Here is a 16,832-nt window from a genome sequence, read left to right as displayed (position 1 = left end):
GAGCTGAATCCTGATGCACACCCACTTCTACTGGGAATCCCTCTGTGAGACCAAACACTGTTCATACTTGAGTCTTTACGTCCTTGTACAGAGCTTGCACTAAATCTGCCAATATTTCTGGGATTTCAAATAACTGCAGGACTGCCCAAATCATCTTTCTTGGGACCTTGTCATATGCTTTCTCCAAGTCTAGGAATGCCAAGTTGGTCTATTTCCTCATCTCCTGTTTCTTCTCAAGTCTCTGTCTCACTGCAAACATCGGGTCAGTTGTGCTGCATCCTGATCTGAATCTGAACTGCTCATCCCCCATGTTATTTTCTACTACTCGCATTCATTTATTAATCTCCCTCTCCAAAACTTTCATGTAATATGATAGGAGTTTGATACCACTGTACTGCCCACAATTGTGAATGTCCCCTTTCTCTTGTACACTGGCACTAGTATGTTTACTCTCCAGTCATCTGGGATATACTTTTCCCTCCATACTGCTGTGTATACCCTCAGGAGTGATTTCTCCACCATCTTACCCAGCATCTTTATCATATCTGCTGTGACCTCATCTGAGCCTGCTGTTTTCCCTGACTTCATTTTCCTTAGTGCTGTTCTTACTTCCTCTGATGCAGTCCTCCTCTTTTCTCATCATAGGCTAAGTCTGGGGCATTATGGCTTCTGTGGGGTTTGCTTCATTCCTTCCATCTGTCTTTTATGTCCTGTGGACTGGTGAGCAGGTTGTTGTTGGCATCCATTATGAAGGGTGTCTGACTATCTTCTTTATCTTTCTGTCTTTGCCTTGCAACCTGTTGTTTTTGTGCCATCTTCTGTGTCACTTTCAAGAAGCTGGTAGAGTGCCTCTCATGCCTTGTTCTTTGCTATTGCAACCTTCTCTTAGCCTTTTTTTAGCCAACAGTCTTCCTTCTTTGCCCAGTCCATACTGTCTATCTCCTACTTTTTCCTGCATTCCTTCTTTCCTTTTATAACTTCCTGGAGTTCTACATTCCACCACCAGCTTTCTTTATGTACCTTGCTTCCATATGTGGCTTGGACACATCTGTTCTATAGTCCTTTCAAATGCTGTTTTGAGACACTGTCATTCTTCTATCTTCACCTATTTGCTCTTCTTTCTGAGGTGCTAGAGCCCTGAGTATTTCCTTGAATTATTGTGCTTTCTCTCCAGTCAACTTTCAAGTCTTCAGCATAGTCTGTGTTTGGCATTAGAGCCTTCTCTGACCACTGCTTCTAGCTGATTATGGCAACCAGTGGTTTATTCTGTGGGCTGACTGATTCACTGAGGATGACTTTGCAATCACTGATTCTACAGCCTTGTACTCTTTCCTTACTAGGATGAAGTCTACCACAGTTACATGTTGGCCACTCTTCTATGTAACCTTGTGTCTCTGTTTTTGAACCATGCATTGGCTACTATCAAGCCATTTGCTAGACAGAAGTCTAGAGTGGCCTCTTCTTATTTATTCAGATTGCCCCACCCATGTGGATCCAGGCAGTCTTCATATCCTCTTCTGTCTCTCCCAATATGTGCATTCAGGTCACCCATTATCAACATCAATTCATGTTGTCCTGCTTTCTCTAGTAGGTCCTGCAACTGCTGTCTGAGAGCACTCTTATCCTCAGTATCACAATCCTGCTGTGGGGCATAGGTGAGTGTAAATCACTTATAATACATTACATTATTCTCTGTTCATTTCAACAGACACATACCTTTTGTATATAGGAATTTGCAGCTACAGTTATTTGTATTTCCAATAAATGGTTGCACTGTTTTTGTTTTGTTTTTTGTTTTTTTGTTTGTTTGTTTTTTAGCCTTGTAAGTGGTCTAAATTTTGGAATGAACTTCTGGTTGTCATTTTGTGAGAGAAACTGAGGGCCCAGTTGAACTGTAGGAGTTGTGATTGCTTCCAGATGAGGACAGGGCTGAAGGGTAATTGCTGTTATCTAAGGCACAAGATTTTTTTTGTTTTGTTTTGTTTTCTTTTTGTTTTTTTATTTAAGCCTTTAACTTGTGTGTTTTTGTTTTGCAGTCCCAGAAAAAACAACAAAAGATCTCAGAGGCTGAAGAATTCTAATATCTTGTTATGATTTTGAGATAATTTCAATAGTATATGTTTAGCTGTTTTTTTCTTGTTTTCTGCCTTATGTTAATAGTTTGCATCTGTTTTATTGTTTTTAAATCATTATTCAGGTTTTTTAATCATTATTTTTTCATTGCTGATCCTACAACCTAAAGTGTTGTTAAGCTCTTTAAGTTGATATTCAATAATTCTAGTAAGTAGCTGCACTGTTCTTGCCTTTTAAGAGGTCTAACTTTTGCAATTAAATCTTGGTTATCTTTCGGTGAGAAAAACTGAGAGCCACTCTAAGTTGAAGAAGTTGGTCTAAGGCCTGAAAGCTTTTTATTCAAACCTTCCACTTTTGTTTTTGCCATTTCCAGGCTATTCAACAACAAAGCTAAGTGTATGAAAAATTCTCATTTCATGTTATCTATTTTAAGTTTATTTTTCAGTCTATATCTGTTTTGAAATGTTTTCCTTTTCATTTTCTGTTTTAACAGTTTGCATCTGTTTTGCCTATTTTTAAAATCATTATTAAGTTATTTTAATCAGTGTTTTCTTATTTCTGTCCCTCCAGTATTTGGGTAAAGTGTTGTAATGCCCTTTAAACTCTGTTCAATAATTGCAATAAATAGCCTCACTGTTTTGACTTATAAGAAGTGGTCTAACTTTTGAAATTAAATCCTGTCTTTTTTCTGAAGGAAGATGAGAGCTTAATTATGTTGCAGGACTTGTGAATGTTTCAGGTTAGGGCAGGACTGAAATGTAATTGATATTATCTGAGGCCCAAGAGCTTTTTATACCAGCCTTCCACTTCTGTGTTTTTTTCCATTTCAAGGTTAACATAGAGCTAAGTGCCTGAAAAGTTCTCATTTCTTGTCTCTTTGTAAGTTCATGTTAACAGTCTGTATCCATTTTAGCCATTTTGTTCTTATTTTGTCTTAAGTTAAAATTTTGCATCTGTCTTGGTATTTTAAGTCATTATTAAATTATTCTAACCAGTCTTTTTCTTGTTTCTGACCCTACAACATCTGAATAAAGTGTTGTAATGCTCTTTAAGTCTATTTGCAGTACCTCCATTATATAGCTGCACTATTTTTGACTTTTAAGTCATCTAAATTTTGAAATTAAATCCTGATGCATTTTTGTGACAAAAATTGAGAGGCAGGCTGTTTTTTTTTTTTTTTTTCATTTTCCTCCCACTCTTCCATAATTTTACCAGCCTGGCCATTGTGCCCCATCTGCCCCAGTTCTACCAGCCACTCCCTGCTCCCCCCCAGACTTAATTCGGTAATTGGTGGGGCTGGCCAGTCACGGATCAAAGTCAAAGGGGCTCAGTACATCTGAGCTTCTGTCCAGAGGCAGGTCTTACTTGGCCTACCATGTTTCTCCCCCTCCCTTATGTGGTAATATGGTACAGTCCCTAGGTGGGCATGCAGTATGGGCTTGCAGTATATCACCCCTGCTCCATGGCAGCTAAGCCAGGCCCACTGCCATCCACTGATCACACCTACTCTGGCAGCATCCATGGCCTCTATCAGGGATCCTCTTGAAACGATGCCCAGATACCACCCTCCCCCAGGATAGCCATGGCCATCTCTCCCTCCCACTGTCTGTTATCTGAAACACTAATCAAACCCAGGTTGCCTGGGTCATAGTCAGGGCTTTATCCCTCTATGCCACCAGAGTGACTAGAGCCAGGTTAAGTTGCAGGAGTTGTGACTGCTTCCATGCAAGGGCTTTGTTGAAGTGTAGTTGCTACAGAAATTAACATACACAATTATGAAAAGCAGCAAGGTAGAAAAATAAAACTGAATTTTTTTGTTTGTTTTATACCAGAAAATGGTTTTAGCTTTTTATCTGTTTTACGTTTTTTTTCATAATAGATGTTACATTCAGAATTTTAAAAGACTGTTTTCTCTGTATTTTCCTGCAGCTTATAATGATTCTGTACAAGCCGTAAAGAACAAGTTCTGTAACTCAGAGGACTACATTGTACAGAAAATGAAAGAAAGTGCAGAAATGTTAGCTTGCCAGTTTAACCGTTCCATGCTGGAAAGCTGTTCGGGCATCAGTGATACAGATTTTGGATATTCCGTGGGCAAACCCTGTATCCTTTTAAAAATGAACCGGGTGAGAAATATGATGAAATTAAAGGCAGAAGATGATAATTTATATCCTTTATACTTTCTTTGAGTAGAGCTGTATCTTTCCAAAAGGAAATTTCTGCTGAGGTTAGACAACACAACTTACTCATGAGTGTAACATTTTCTTCTAGCTAATAAGAGGGGGTATGAACCTGTTCTCCCAAGGAAGGAAGATAATCATTGTTCCCCAATGACAGATTGTACTTACACTGGGTAGACTATTACATGATGTATGACATAATAATACTGCATGTTTCTGCATGAACCCAGGGGGGACATTGCTTTATTTGTGCAGTTTGGATATCTAAGTATGTAGATTACAGCAATTGTCCTCTGGTGGTGAATCACTGATGAGGCCACATGACAACAACCTTAGTTGTCTGCTGAAGCAGTGAATCAGTTCATGGGCTTTGACTAAACATGCATTTCAAAAGTACCAGTCACAGAGCTCCACTAGAGCTTTGCCTGAACTGTACATCTTAACAGAGCTTTGAGGTAGTTTCAAGACATTCAGGCATCATGCCCCCAGTTTATTAATACAATTTATGCAAGAGATGCACAGTCACTGCCCTGACATAAGCCCCTATATAAGTGAGTCAGTGCCTGGAGCATCCATAATCTATCTTCTGTGGGATGCTGCTAAGTAAAATGCTGTGGCTTTGGTTTCATATATCAGGCATTCTTCACTGATTACAGATCTATTGAGCACAATAATGTCCACAGGAAAAATGACAGATAGTCATGAGGAAAAAGACTCAGTGTCAGTTAACAGGTTCTGTTCCCTCCAAGGAAACAGAAGGACAGCAGCTGTCCCTAGTGATGGTGAATGATGTGAAGAGCTCATTGATGTATACAGATGCAGGATGACAAGAGTGAAGTATTCTCTAGTTGTGTGCTGTAGCACACGTGCAGTGTTCTGATGCCATGGCACAATGTGATTTTTTTGTGTTATCTGTGGGTTTGCACAGTTAATTCTATGCACTACCAATCTGTGGCTACTAAAATCTAAGATGATGATTTTGTGAAAAGTAGCTCTTATTTAAGGTAGAAAGGAATTCTGTATTAACATTGTGAGTTCAAAGAGAAGTACAGAAAAGGGATCATTTAAACTGCAGCCAACATACATGGATATGTCAAAGCACAGCATAAGAAGCAAAGACAGCAATGCATTAGTAGTCCTCATAACCACGTACCCCACACACTTTAACAAGTTACAGCAGCCCATTGCCCAGGATGCAAAATACCATGCAACTAATCCAGTGTTGTCACTTTCTGTCCTTTATGGTCCTATCCAAAAGAGTGCAGTAGAAACCAAGTTGAGAGCAATAAGGTTGGAATGTGGCATTACTCTTACAACAGCATGGCAGTGTTACAAGAAACAAGGATAAAATCAACAATTAGATAAAAAAATCAGCTTTTAACCTTAATTATCTAATTGTTGATTTTTTTTATTCAATTGTTCACTTTATGATTTTTTGTCAAAATACTAAGTTTAAAGTACATGTTGAATCATGTTTTATAGTTAGTTTGTTTTTATCTTGCATGTATAATTGTGGAGCAAACAGGGAGTCTGTACCTTTAAATGCCTATGGTGTTTTTTACAAATTGGTTTGGAATGTGTTTGTAATGAGTATTTAAGGAGTGGGGTGGAGGCACTCTGTTTTTTCTGAAGAAGTCAACTGTAATCTGTGACAAAAGCGCTTAAGAATAAATTTTATCCTTGTTTCTTGTAACACCAGCCTGCTTTGTGATTTCTCAGTATGGCAGTGTATTTATTGTGGGATGGACCTCCTTCACTGGGTGAGGAGAATGGCTGGGCAATTAGGAATTGGTATGCTTAACGAGGAACAGAAAGCTATCTTTTACACTACAAAATATAGATTTGTATAATTTCATCTTGAAGCTTCACCCCTGCCATGGTCTCTTTTTAACAGAGAATGCTGTTAGCTAGGTGAGTGCCTTAATGCTCAAGATTATTTATATGCAATCTTGTTTGCATAAAACTTGGGGAAATATTTTTCCACATGAAAATACTTAATTGGATCATGACTGCACAACTGAGCAAGCTACTAACTTAGCCCATCACGTGTGAACACACAGGGCACCATTAAAATAATCAAAATGGGAAGTGAACACATGTAGAAGCATCTGAAATAAGCTGGCAGTGGGATGAAGTTATTGCCCATTCCTGTTCTGAAATGGTGCCAGGTTTCTGAGCTTCACATTTGACTCGTATAATAATATGGCTGTCGTGGTTGGGAAAAGGTTTGTGGCTGAAAAGGGTCTTTGGACTAGCCCTCTTACCTGATTACTACAAATAAATTAATTAAAGAGTGGCTAAGGACCATTACATCAGATAGCTGTTTCACTGTGCATCACCAGTCATGTACTGCTCGTTTGTGTTTTAATTCAGGAATTTATTTCACAGTACAGATGGATTTTAACTAGCCATTTGGCTACTCATAGTTTTCTTAAGCTGTTTTGGTTTCTGGGAAACAACCCTGCTGATGGTTTCATTTTTTGAATTCATAAATTCCAAATATCTTCTGAATTGGAACTCAGCTTAATTTTTCTGGACTGTGGTCTTTTCGTGCTGTGTCTGCCTTTTCTTTACAAATTGCTGAGGATATTTAGAATACTCACTTTTTTGTATTATACATTTATGCATTGATGACCAGAACATTTATCTGGGCAAAGTTCATTTACAGCAAAAGCCTTGAGAGAAAGTCTTTAATAAATAGTAAATCCTAGGAAACACTTCAAAAACATACAGCAAATCAAGCAGAAGCTGAAGTATTATGAGTTGGTCAAACTGTATCTACTGTATTTATTTAGTTTTGCTTATTGGTATACATCACTGATCAAAAATGAGCACTTGCAGAGAAAGAGAGAAAATGTAAGTCCTACAGATAGAGGTAGATAGGCACTGAGAGCTGAGTCTGAAAATAGAATTTTGTCAGGAGGGTAAAAAGAACGTATAGCAGCATGTGGTGATGAGGGGGACCAGAGGAAGACAGAGTTGTAAATAAGGAGGAAGAAGTAAGGGATAGAAGTGGGAGGGGCAAAGGAAAGGTGATGGAAGAGAAAAAGACAGTACAATAAAGGAATGTGAATAGAAAAAAATACAGAAGTTAAATGAGAGACAAATGGGATAGTAATAAAAAGTAAGAGTCATAAGGAAGAAACAACTACTGCAACCTGAACAGAGAAAGAGCAGTCTGGGGAAGGAAGGGAGAGAAAGAAGTCAAACGGAAAAAGAAAAGTTTACAAAAGCAAGGATTCTATGATGTCATAGTAGCAGGTGCAGGAGAAGCTTTCAGAAAACCAGGACTCTGTCCAGTGCCTAAACTCATGACAATTCAGCAAGCATCTGATAGTCACTGAAAGGGAATTTCACACATCTAAAATAAAGACATTAAATGATACATGTGATTAAATGCACTAAATCTTAGATGAACAGAACTACAACTAGGGTAGATTATCTAAACACATCAAAGATGATGATAAACTCATCACAGCTTTTAGTAAACTATTTGGATCTAGTTTGAGGTTGAGGTATCTGTATGTATGTTGGATATAGAAAGTGTACACACCCCTGTTAAAATGGCAGGTTTTTGTGATATAAAAAAATTAGACCACAATAAATTATTTCAAAACTTTTCCCACCTTTAATGTGACCTATAACCTGTACAATTCAATGGAAAAACAAACAAATCTATTAGGGGAAACAATATAAAAATAAAAAAACCTACAATAAGCTGGTTGCATAAGTGTGCACATCCTTAAACTAATACTTTTGATTCACCTTTTGATTGAATTACAGCATTCAGTCTTCTTGAGTAGGAGTCTGTCAGCATGGAACATCTTGACTTGGCAATATGTGCCCACTCTTCCTTGCAAAAGTGCTTCAAATCTGTCAGATTGCAAGGGCATGTCTTGTGCACAGCCCTCTTCATGTCAGCCCACAGATTTTTTTATTGGCTTTAGATCTGGGTTCTGGCTGGGTCATTCCAAAACTTGAAATTTCTTCTGGTAAACCCATTCTTTTGTTGATTTGGATGGATGCTTGGGGTCATTGTCATGTTAAAGGTGAAATTCCTTTTAATCTTCAGCTTTCTAGCAGATACCTGAAGGTTTTGGGCCAAAAGTGACTGGTACTTGGAAATGTTCATAATTCCCTCCACCTTGACTAAAGCCCCAGTTCCAGCTTAAGAAAAGCAACCCTAAAGCATGATACTGCCACCTCCATGCTTCACCGTGGGGATGGTGTTCTTTTGGTGATACTGTAGCAGGCAACAAATCCTACTAGGACAGCTGAACTTTATTTGGGGTTAATCAGAGTCTCTTTAATTGAGGGCAAGTGTGTACCCAAGAAGACTGAATGTTGTAATTAAAGCAAAAGTTGCTTCAACAAAGTATTAGTTTAAGGGTGTGCACACTAATGCAACCAGCTTATTGTACATTTTTTACTTGTTTATATTTTTTCTCCTAACAGATTTGTTTTTCAATTATATTGTACAGGTTATAGGTCAAATTAAAGGTGGAAAAATTTTGAAATTTATTGTGATCTCATTTTTTAATATCACAAAAAACTGGCATTTTAACAGGGGTGTGTACACTTTTTATATCCACTGGTATAAAGTTTGAATCTGCATGCCAGACAATTAATATGACATTCTGAAAATGATTACTAGCATTAAAAAGCTCATTAGAGTAAATCTTAGCATCCATACGTACCCAGACAGGTTCACTGAATGCAGAAAGATATTTCACCCTCCTGTTACTTTCATTAAAAATGTCTTCTTGTTTAATTGTATTCAGTTTGGCAGCTTCACCCACTTAAAGCATCCTAACCCCCCCCCCCACACATATATGACAGCTTATATGCTGCTGCTTGAGGCAACGGTCCCTGTTTCCACATCCCCTTCCTAACCCGCCTGTGTACAAGGCACTCAGGCACTCTCAGCCCCAGGGAGTAGTACCTGGGGAACTAACAAAGCAGCAAATGTTCTGCTGGAATGTATGGGGGACAGAATTTTTTTTTGCTGTGCCTGTGTTTGCAGTATGACAGTTTCTTTTAAATGTAATTATAACCAGTGCTTGTTTACCGTCCAGTGTATTGCAGACTTTCTTTTCATTAGCAACATATGATGTCTAAATATATCCTGCCCATGCCTTATCTAATGTCACTTCTTAGTGTGGTTTATTCTCTTTTCAGTTTAAGCAGGCAGAAAATGCTGACTTTGTGTACACATCAGATCTAGGAACTAAGCAGTGAGGTATACAAGACATTTCACACCATTCGCCTCAGAAGCACGTATCTCTCAATTATGAAAATATTAACATCCAGTATGAATAATGAGTGGCAAACAGTGATTACATTCTCTACTGTAAGACATCCTAGAGTAACAGTCTTAGTGTCATGTTATTAATATCTCCTTGCCGCATCTAATACTGCCTCTTATTACCTGGTAAGTGACTTAAAGGAGCCATACCAAATGGAGCTATGGGTGCTAACTGAAAGTATACAAAAATGACACTATAGGGTTGAATGAATTCCACCTCAACAAAAGTATTCAGCAATGATAAAAGTATATAGATAGCAGGAAATTCTAATAATTCTAATTCTAATTCTGAAATTCTAATAATTCTAATTCTGAAATTCTAATAATTCTAATTCTAATACTAGGTAACAGCAGGCAAGCTTTTCAGAAACTAATAGGTTGTAATGTGTGAACTTTTGTAATTACTGTCGGTAGACCAACCCCCACACACTAAAGGAAGTCATGGGCCAGCTTCCAATATGGGGAACGTTATCCTTACATTACCTCTGTCATGGATTAGTAGTACCATAGAAAGTATCAGTGAATCCAGTAATGTGTTTCCATGAATTAGAGTGTAGATGGCAACAAGCTGATGAACATTTAGCGCCTGGACTGAAAGGGGGGAGGTACAGGTTGACAGATGTTAATGTGATTCAACATTCATTTTGGAACCCAAGCTGCTCATGAAGTGGTAACTAGAAGAAGTGCTTCAGATTGCAGTTGAGTGAGTGCAGCAGTTACGGTGCAGACCACATGGACATTCTTGCAGTAATCAGCTGTCAGTGCCTGCTACAGTATATGTGCTGCATGATGGCTGCTTATTAATCTGATGTGGGTCACAGACACCTGCATCTGCAGAGCTCCCAGATTGTTGTGGAAGATTGAGTTGCCATCAGTCTTGCAGTTAGCATTGGCTGCTTATTGTCATTCATGCCACATTGGTTCTTCTAGAGTCAAAGCCTGTGCTCAAACTCAGGTCATCTGGGTTTCAGTCATGGCTTTAGTCTAAGGTACCACTGAGCTGACACTCAACATGAATCATCAGTGACACATATGGCCTGAAATGTAATGCTAGCACTGATGTTAAAAAATGCTTCTTATATGAAATCTTAATGCAGAATTTTCTGAAGTCCAGGTGACTAAGCCTGACATCCCTAAACACACCAGCACTACTGCATGTCATCTTGGAAATGTTTTTTTCCAAATGAGCAGTTTATAAATCTAAGAAACAAAGTTCACAGTTGGGCATTTCTTCTGTTGTGCCTTTTCATCATGTTTCCCAAGGGCTGCAAAGTAATGTACAACAACACATGAACATTTGTACATTATTAATTTGTCTGATTTAACAATCACAAAGGACATTAAAAGCTTACTTTTTAAAGGCAGTAATTCTGTACCAAAGTATTATCCAACATTAGCTGATGTTATTTTTGATATTAGATGGTTTTGTAGAAAATTGTATCTTAGGGTCTTTTTTGAGACCAAAAAAGTGTTTTCTGAAACAAATGATGATATTTTAGACAAGTCTCTGTTTAATGTGTCAGTGTATGAAAATTAATTTCTTTGATATTTTTTCAGATAATGGTACATTGAATAATGTTGATTATGAAAAATGTAACGAGAATGCATTTCATACGGAATATGGAAAGTTATTAATCCCAAACCTTTCTCAGGTTAATAAATTCACGCCTCCAAAATGTTCTGGTGTTATTCAAAGTTTTGAAAGAATTTTTTCTTAAAGAGCTGAGGTAGAGTTTGTAATTTCATGCAGTTAAAAAACAGTTTAACTTAACCAAGAAGGAATGGGCCCTGAATGAACTTAGAAATAGTAGAACTGATGTTGTTTTCAGGCACTTTGACAAAGGAGGGAATTGGGTTATACTTTCTAAAGAAAAATATGAGAAAATGTTTTTTGATTTGTTGATTGAAAGAGATCATGAAAAGTTGTCTTATAATCCTCTTGTTCAGTTCAATGCTTTGTTAGGAATTTTGGAGAAAGGGGAAAGTTTTTTTTTTCTGTTAATGAAGTGAAGAAGTTACATATTAAATTTAAAACCATAAATCAAGAAAATAGGCACAACAATAAACACTGATAATCCGGAAAGTCAAATTTAATAAAATTCAAGGTGGCAAAACAAATCAAAACTGTGACTTGGGTAAAACAGTCAAAAACACATAAACGCTCGACTGTCACTTCATTTGCATCACAATAGACTTCATCAGATGTGTAAAATTTAGTGTGAACAATTCCCTCATTTATACACCCCTTTTAGTTCACCAACCACCAATTATGAGCAGGATTCAATTATACAACATAAAAGCTCCCATATCTTCCTGCCAAATAAATATTTCTATACCAAAATTAAATGCATATTTGTTCCAAAATTCAAGTCCACTTCCTAAAACTAACTAAAAAAATGTATTTCCACAAAAAAAATAAAATAAAAACTTGTTAAATGTGAAGTCAAGTTGGAGTGTGTTTTTCAGTTTATAAATCTACTCAGGGAGGATGACAGTAAGTGACAGAGATGAGCTAGCTTTTTTCTAGAGGGCGGCAAATATGGTTTACTAAAATAGAAACAGTAGTAAAAATAGAAACAGTAGTCCCAAGAAAACAGTCTCAGTAATGAGACATGCCAAACCCTTCCATTTAACTATCAGCAAGTCTAACTGTCAGACATCTCACCTTCCTCTTGGTGCACTTTTGGGATCTTGGTCTCAAGTCAAGGCTGCAAGGGCACTATATGACTCCCTCATGTAACACTAGCTTTGGCAAAATTCTAACCAACAGTTTATAAAAGAGGACAGAATATCTTTCCTTGTTTGAGACTACTTCACTAGAAATTAGATTTGATTTAGACCTCTGAAAAAGCATCATTAATAAAGGAAGTTAGAACAGATAACCTTCAATGATCATTTTCTAATAATTTCCTAAAGACATGCTGGCTATGCCCTTGCAACTCCCACTCTAATATCACCCACCCCAGCCAACCACTACCTTTCTTTCCACTCCACTAACTATCGTGATTATAGCAAGCTCAGATGCTCATAAGCCTAGTACTTATTATACAGTAGGAACTTCTTATTGTAACATTTGTTAATGTCTGTTATGTAATTCACAGATAGATTCTAGTTGTCTACTGATGTACTATGTTCTTCATCTGTAAATATGTTGTAAGTAATTGCTATGAAAATTGTTAATCGCTATGTAATCCAATGTAACTACCGTCTGTTTGTTTTAAATGTGGAGCTTTTCTCCCCGGGCCTCCACTGAAAATGGACCTACATCCAGTCGGACACTCCCGGTCAACAAATATAAATAAAATAAAATAAAAAAATTTTTTTATAGAAACATGCAGGAAATGGCCTATATCATCACAGACTCCATCTTCTGATGGGGCAACAAGTATAAGACTAACTGGAGACACCTTGGATCCAAGTAATGTCATTGTTAGGGTTTGTGACTCAAACACATTCAGTACAATCTGCTTAAACTGATGACTGCTGGAGAGAAGTTATTGTCAGGTTGGATCTGTAACGAGCATTCAGCTCATTTAGACAAATCAATAGCAGCCCTAATCAAAGCATGGCAGATTTAATTACAGTTCCATTTAGGACCCACTAGTTCAGAAGGATTTCTAGCAACATATAAAATAAGGTTTTCTGCTGTGCCAAAAGGTGTAGAAAATGTTGAGGGATAGTGAAAGGTCTTCCAGGACACCATTCATTCATCTAGTGCTAAATCCATTGGTTATGTTACCTGTCATCACCAAGATTAGTTTGATTTAAACTATGCTGAGATTCAAAGTCTTATGACTAAAAAGTAAGAGGTAATAGCATATGGAAAGATAGAATTTCATACTAGCAAATGAAAGGAAGAGGTCCACCTGTGGTTCAGTGTAGGAACTAAAGAAAGATATAAGATATGCAAAATGATAATGATGGCAAGACAGAGCGAAGCACCTCAGCACAGTACTGACAAAGCCACATGAAGAGCTTGTATATGAATCAAAATCCATTTATGGACCAGCTTGTCATGGTCCTTTACCCGTTAAGTTTGAAAGATGCCTGGAACTCTTAAAGGTAAAATATTAAAAATTAATGATAGGAATGCCATCTGTGTTTATCATGACTGGATAGAGCTTTAATTGTGATTCGAATGACTTGAGATTAACAGTCCAGAAGCTGGATGACCCAGACAGGGAGGATGACAGTGAGTGACAGAGATGAGCTAGCTTTTTCTAGAGGGCGGCAAATATGGTTTACTAAAATAGTGACAACTGGCAGAGGCTCAGTGTCAAGGCAAGTTGGAATTAGGACTGAGGGGTGTGCCCTAGCTTACCAGTAATTATCAGTGCTGTAATCAGCTGTCAGTATGCATGTAGCAGGATGTGCACATCAATGTGTACCAGTAAAGCAGACCATGCTTCAGAGTTATACATGTCAGATCACCAGGGGTGTTATAATGACCTAAAGCACAACATCTACTGATTCTTGTCAAATGACAGCCATGGTCTTCATCTCACACCCCTTGGGAGGGCAGAGCTGATCCAAAATGGTGCATAAGGGCTAAAATCTTGTGGAGAAATTAAAAAAAATAAAGAACAAACCTTTGAGACAATGGAAGTATGAGTTCTCCATGATAGATGCTGCTCTCACCTCTTTATAAACAATTATTTTACTGTTCCTCTGCCATTAAATAAATATTATATGCCATGAGGCAGGCCAAGAATGACAAAGCTGTAAGATTTGGTGGTATATTAACTGACTTCTTTAAAGTCTAAGGGCAAGAACTTGATGTTAAGGCTCTAAGAACTCATTCTCTGGCTATAGAATAATGTGGAAATGATATTCTGTGTTATATGAATGCCAGCAGCACTGTTATCACCTTTGAAAAGACAACTAGATTGTTGCATAAAACTTATTAAGAAAATGAACTAATTTCTTTCACAGGGGGAAATATGGCTCATACTTTTCTTAATCATTTTCATGTCACTGATTAAGTCATTCCAGAATATTACTGTGGGTTCAGACCATTTCATGTGAGAACTAAACATTATATTCACCTCCAAAAAAATCCACAAAATATGTCTGAAACAACATCAGTATCCAAAAATTAATTTTTTCATTGGATAATGAAGACATTTGATTCCATTAGTTTTCAGGCCTTGTAGAAGGCATTAGTGAGCCTTGTCTCTCTCTTTTACAGGTTCTATAAAGTTCCTGATTATTCAGTTTTACTAGAAAACTGCCACTGTTTTCCAGGTAATTCAAAGACAGACTCATACAACATTTGAAAATTGGTTAGGTAGGGGGTATATCATAACTACAGACTTATTCTCTATCTTCCTGGTAGTTATAGTAGACCTCTCCAAAGCCTAAACTTTGACTAGAATTCACAAAGGATACATAATAAGCCTCCTCAGTCTTGTACCTTTACATACAAAGACCAGTTTCCAAGATATTAGTCCTTGAACACCAGTGATGATGACAGTCCAGTCCTTGCACACACCAGGAGAGATCTCTGAACTGTGCTACAAAGGATTGCACAACTGACTTACCACATATTAAGAAAAACAAGTTACTCTGTAATTCACCACTGAGAGATAGACCCCTTAGAAAATATGGTACCTTTGCTACCTTGATAATCTCTCCCAAACAACAAACACAGTGAAATACTGCACAGAATCCAGTGCTCTTTTTCTTCTTTAAAAATCTGCTTTTGTCTATGACCTATTACAAATATAAGCATGTAGATATACAATTTAGTTATTATCAATTTCATTTTGTAGGTCTAAAACTTCAGTGACTTAATAACATCATCTAAAAAGTGTAGAAAAGTACAAATAATGATATGGTAGTGATAATTGTTTTCATTTCATGCAAGAATGCCACACTAATATCAGTGTTCCCATCTTTAGACACAAAGTCCATATAAAGTCTACAGTGGACACAGAGTTCAAATGTCCTCAACTGCCAAAACAGATTTTCTACTCCAAGCTCTCCTACTGCTGGGTATTTCACATTGCTTAAGGAAAAAAATAACAATAGAGATGTATTTCAATATACACACACACACACACACACACACACATATATATATATATATATATATATATATATATATATATATATATGGATCTGCTTTCATTCACTGAAAACATATTTCACTGAATTTCAATTCACCCAAACCAAATCGCTGAAAGCTCAAATAACTGAAAACTCATTTCACCATATTACATTTCACTGAATGCAGAGTACTGTAAGGCAAGTAAAACGTATATGCTCTTTTCCCCACTGTAGTTCTATCCTGGAGTTAGTATATATATAGTTGGGGGGGTGGGATCCATAGCCTCCCACATAGGGGGGGTTTGGGGGTTGTAGCCCTCCACCGAGTTTGCTTTTATATTTATGAATCTCATTTCACTGCAAGCTAACAATTAACTAGGTGGGGCCCCACACCCCCCCAACTATATATACTAACTCCAGGACTGCACTACTGTGGGGAAAAGGACATATACGTTTTACTTGCCTTACAGTACTCTGCATTCAGTGAAATGTGATTCGGTGAAGTGAGTTTTCAGTGATTTGAGCTTTCAGCAATTTGGTGTGAGTGAACTGAAATTCAGTGAAATGTGTTTTCAGTGAATGAAAGTAGACATATATATATATATATATATATATATATATATATATATATATATATATATATATATATATATAGATTACATGGTATCAAAACTGAACTTACTTGGCACTGGAGTCAGTGATCCTCCTGATTCTGGGGTACTTAAACTGTTTCTGTCTTTTTGCATTTTTTCAAGGAAGCCTCTATAGTATCAGATCTGTTTATTTATTTTGCTACATAAGTAATGGATTCAGTCTTTCTTTTCACATTTTCTTAATCTTAACATTAAATAAACGTATTTCTAAACCAAGCAGTCTCATTCTCAAGCTTGCAAATATTATGCAAATACTATTTATCTTACTTCGTGTGCACTAAACCACTAGTTCTTCAGCCGCATTTTTTTCAATTTTTGGCCTGAAATGTCATTTTTGCACTCACTAGTAGTTTTAACACTTTATGGAAAAATGTCAGAAAATTGGAAACTCTGGATTCACATATTTAACCTACATCTTAGTATGAATGGATGTGTCAAAACGTGGAAAATGTGCAGCATGCAGTGTTCCTTCTTATCACAAATAAGGAAGGAATAAAGGGTATATGACACCTTTAACATAAGGGAGAGACAACAATTCTGTCTTGAAAAACAAGTTTCAAGCAGACTGTGAGC

The 16,832-nt window shown here is 37.1% G+C and overlaps 1 protein-coding gene across 6 annotated transcripts in view; it reads left to right on the top strand.

Moving 5' to 3' along the window:
- The window catches only part of ATP1B4 (ATPase Na+/K+ transporting family member beta 4), a 541,897-nt gene that overhangs the window by 356,874 nt on the left and 168,191 nt on the right, over window positions 1–16,832 (top strand). For all 6 annotated transcript variants that reach the window (XM_044057342.1, XM_044057343.1, XM_044057344.1 and 3 more), the window contains one exon: window positions 4,003–4,199. In XM_044057342.1, coding sequence (XP_043913277.1) covers window positions 4,003–4,199 — 197 coding nt within the window. The remainder of the gene's footprint in view (window positions 1–4,002; window positions 4,200–16,832) is intronic.

Source organism: Protopterus annectens, chromosome 15.part0 (genome assembly GCF_019279795.1).
Source record: "Protopterus annectens isolate FY-2018-M chromosome 15.part0, PAN1.0, whole genome shotgun sequence".
NCBI lineage: Eukaryota > Metazoa > Chordata > Ceratodontiformes > Protopteridae > Protopterus > Protopterus annectens.
This window is presented reverse-complemented; position numbering and strand designations above follow the sequence as displayed.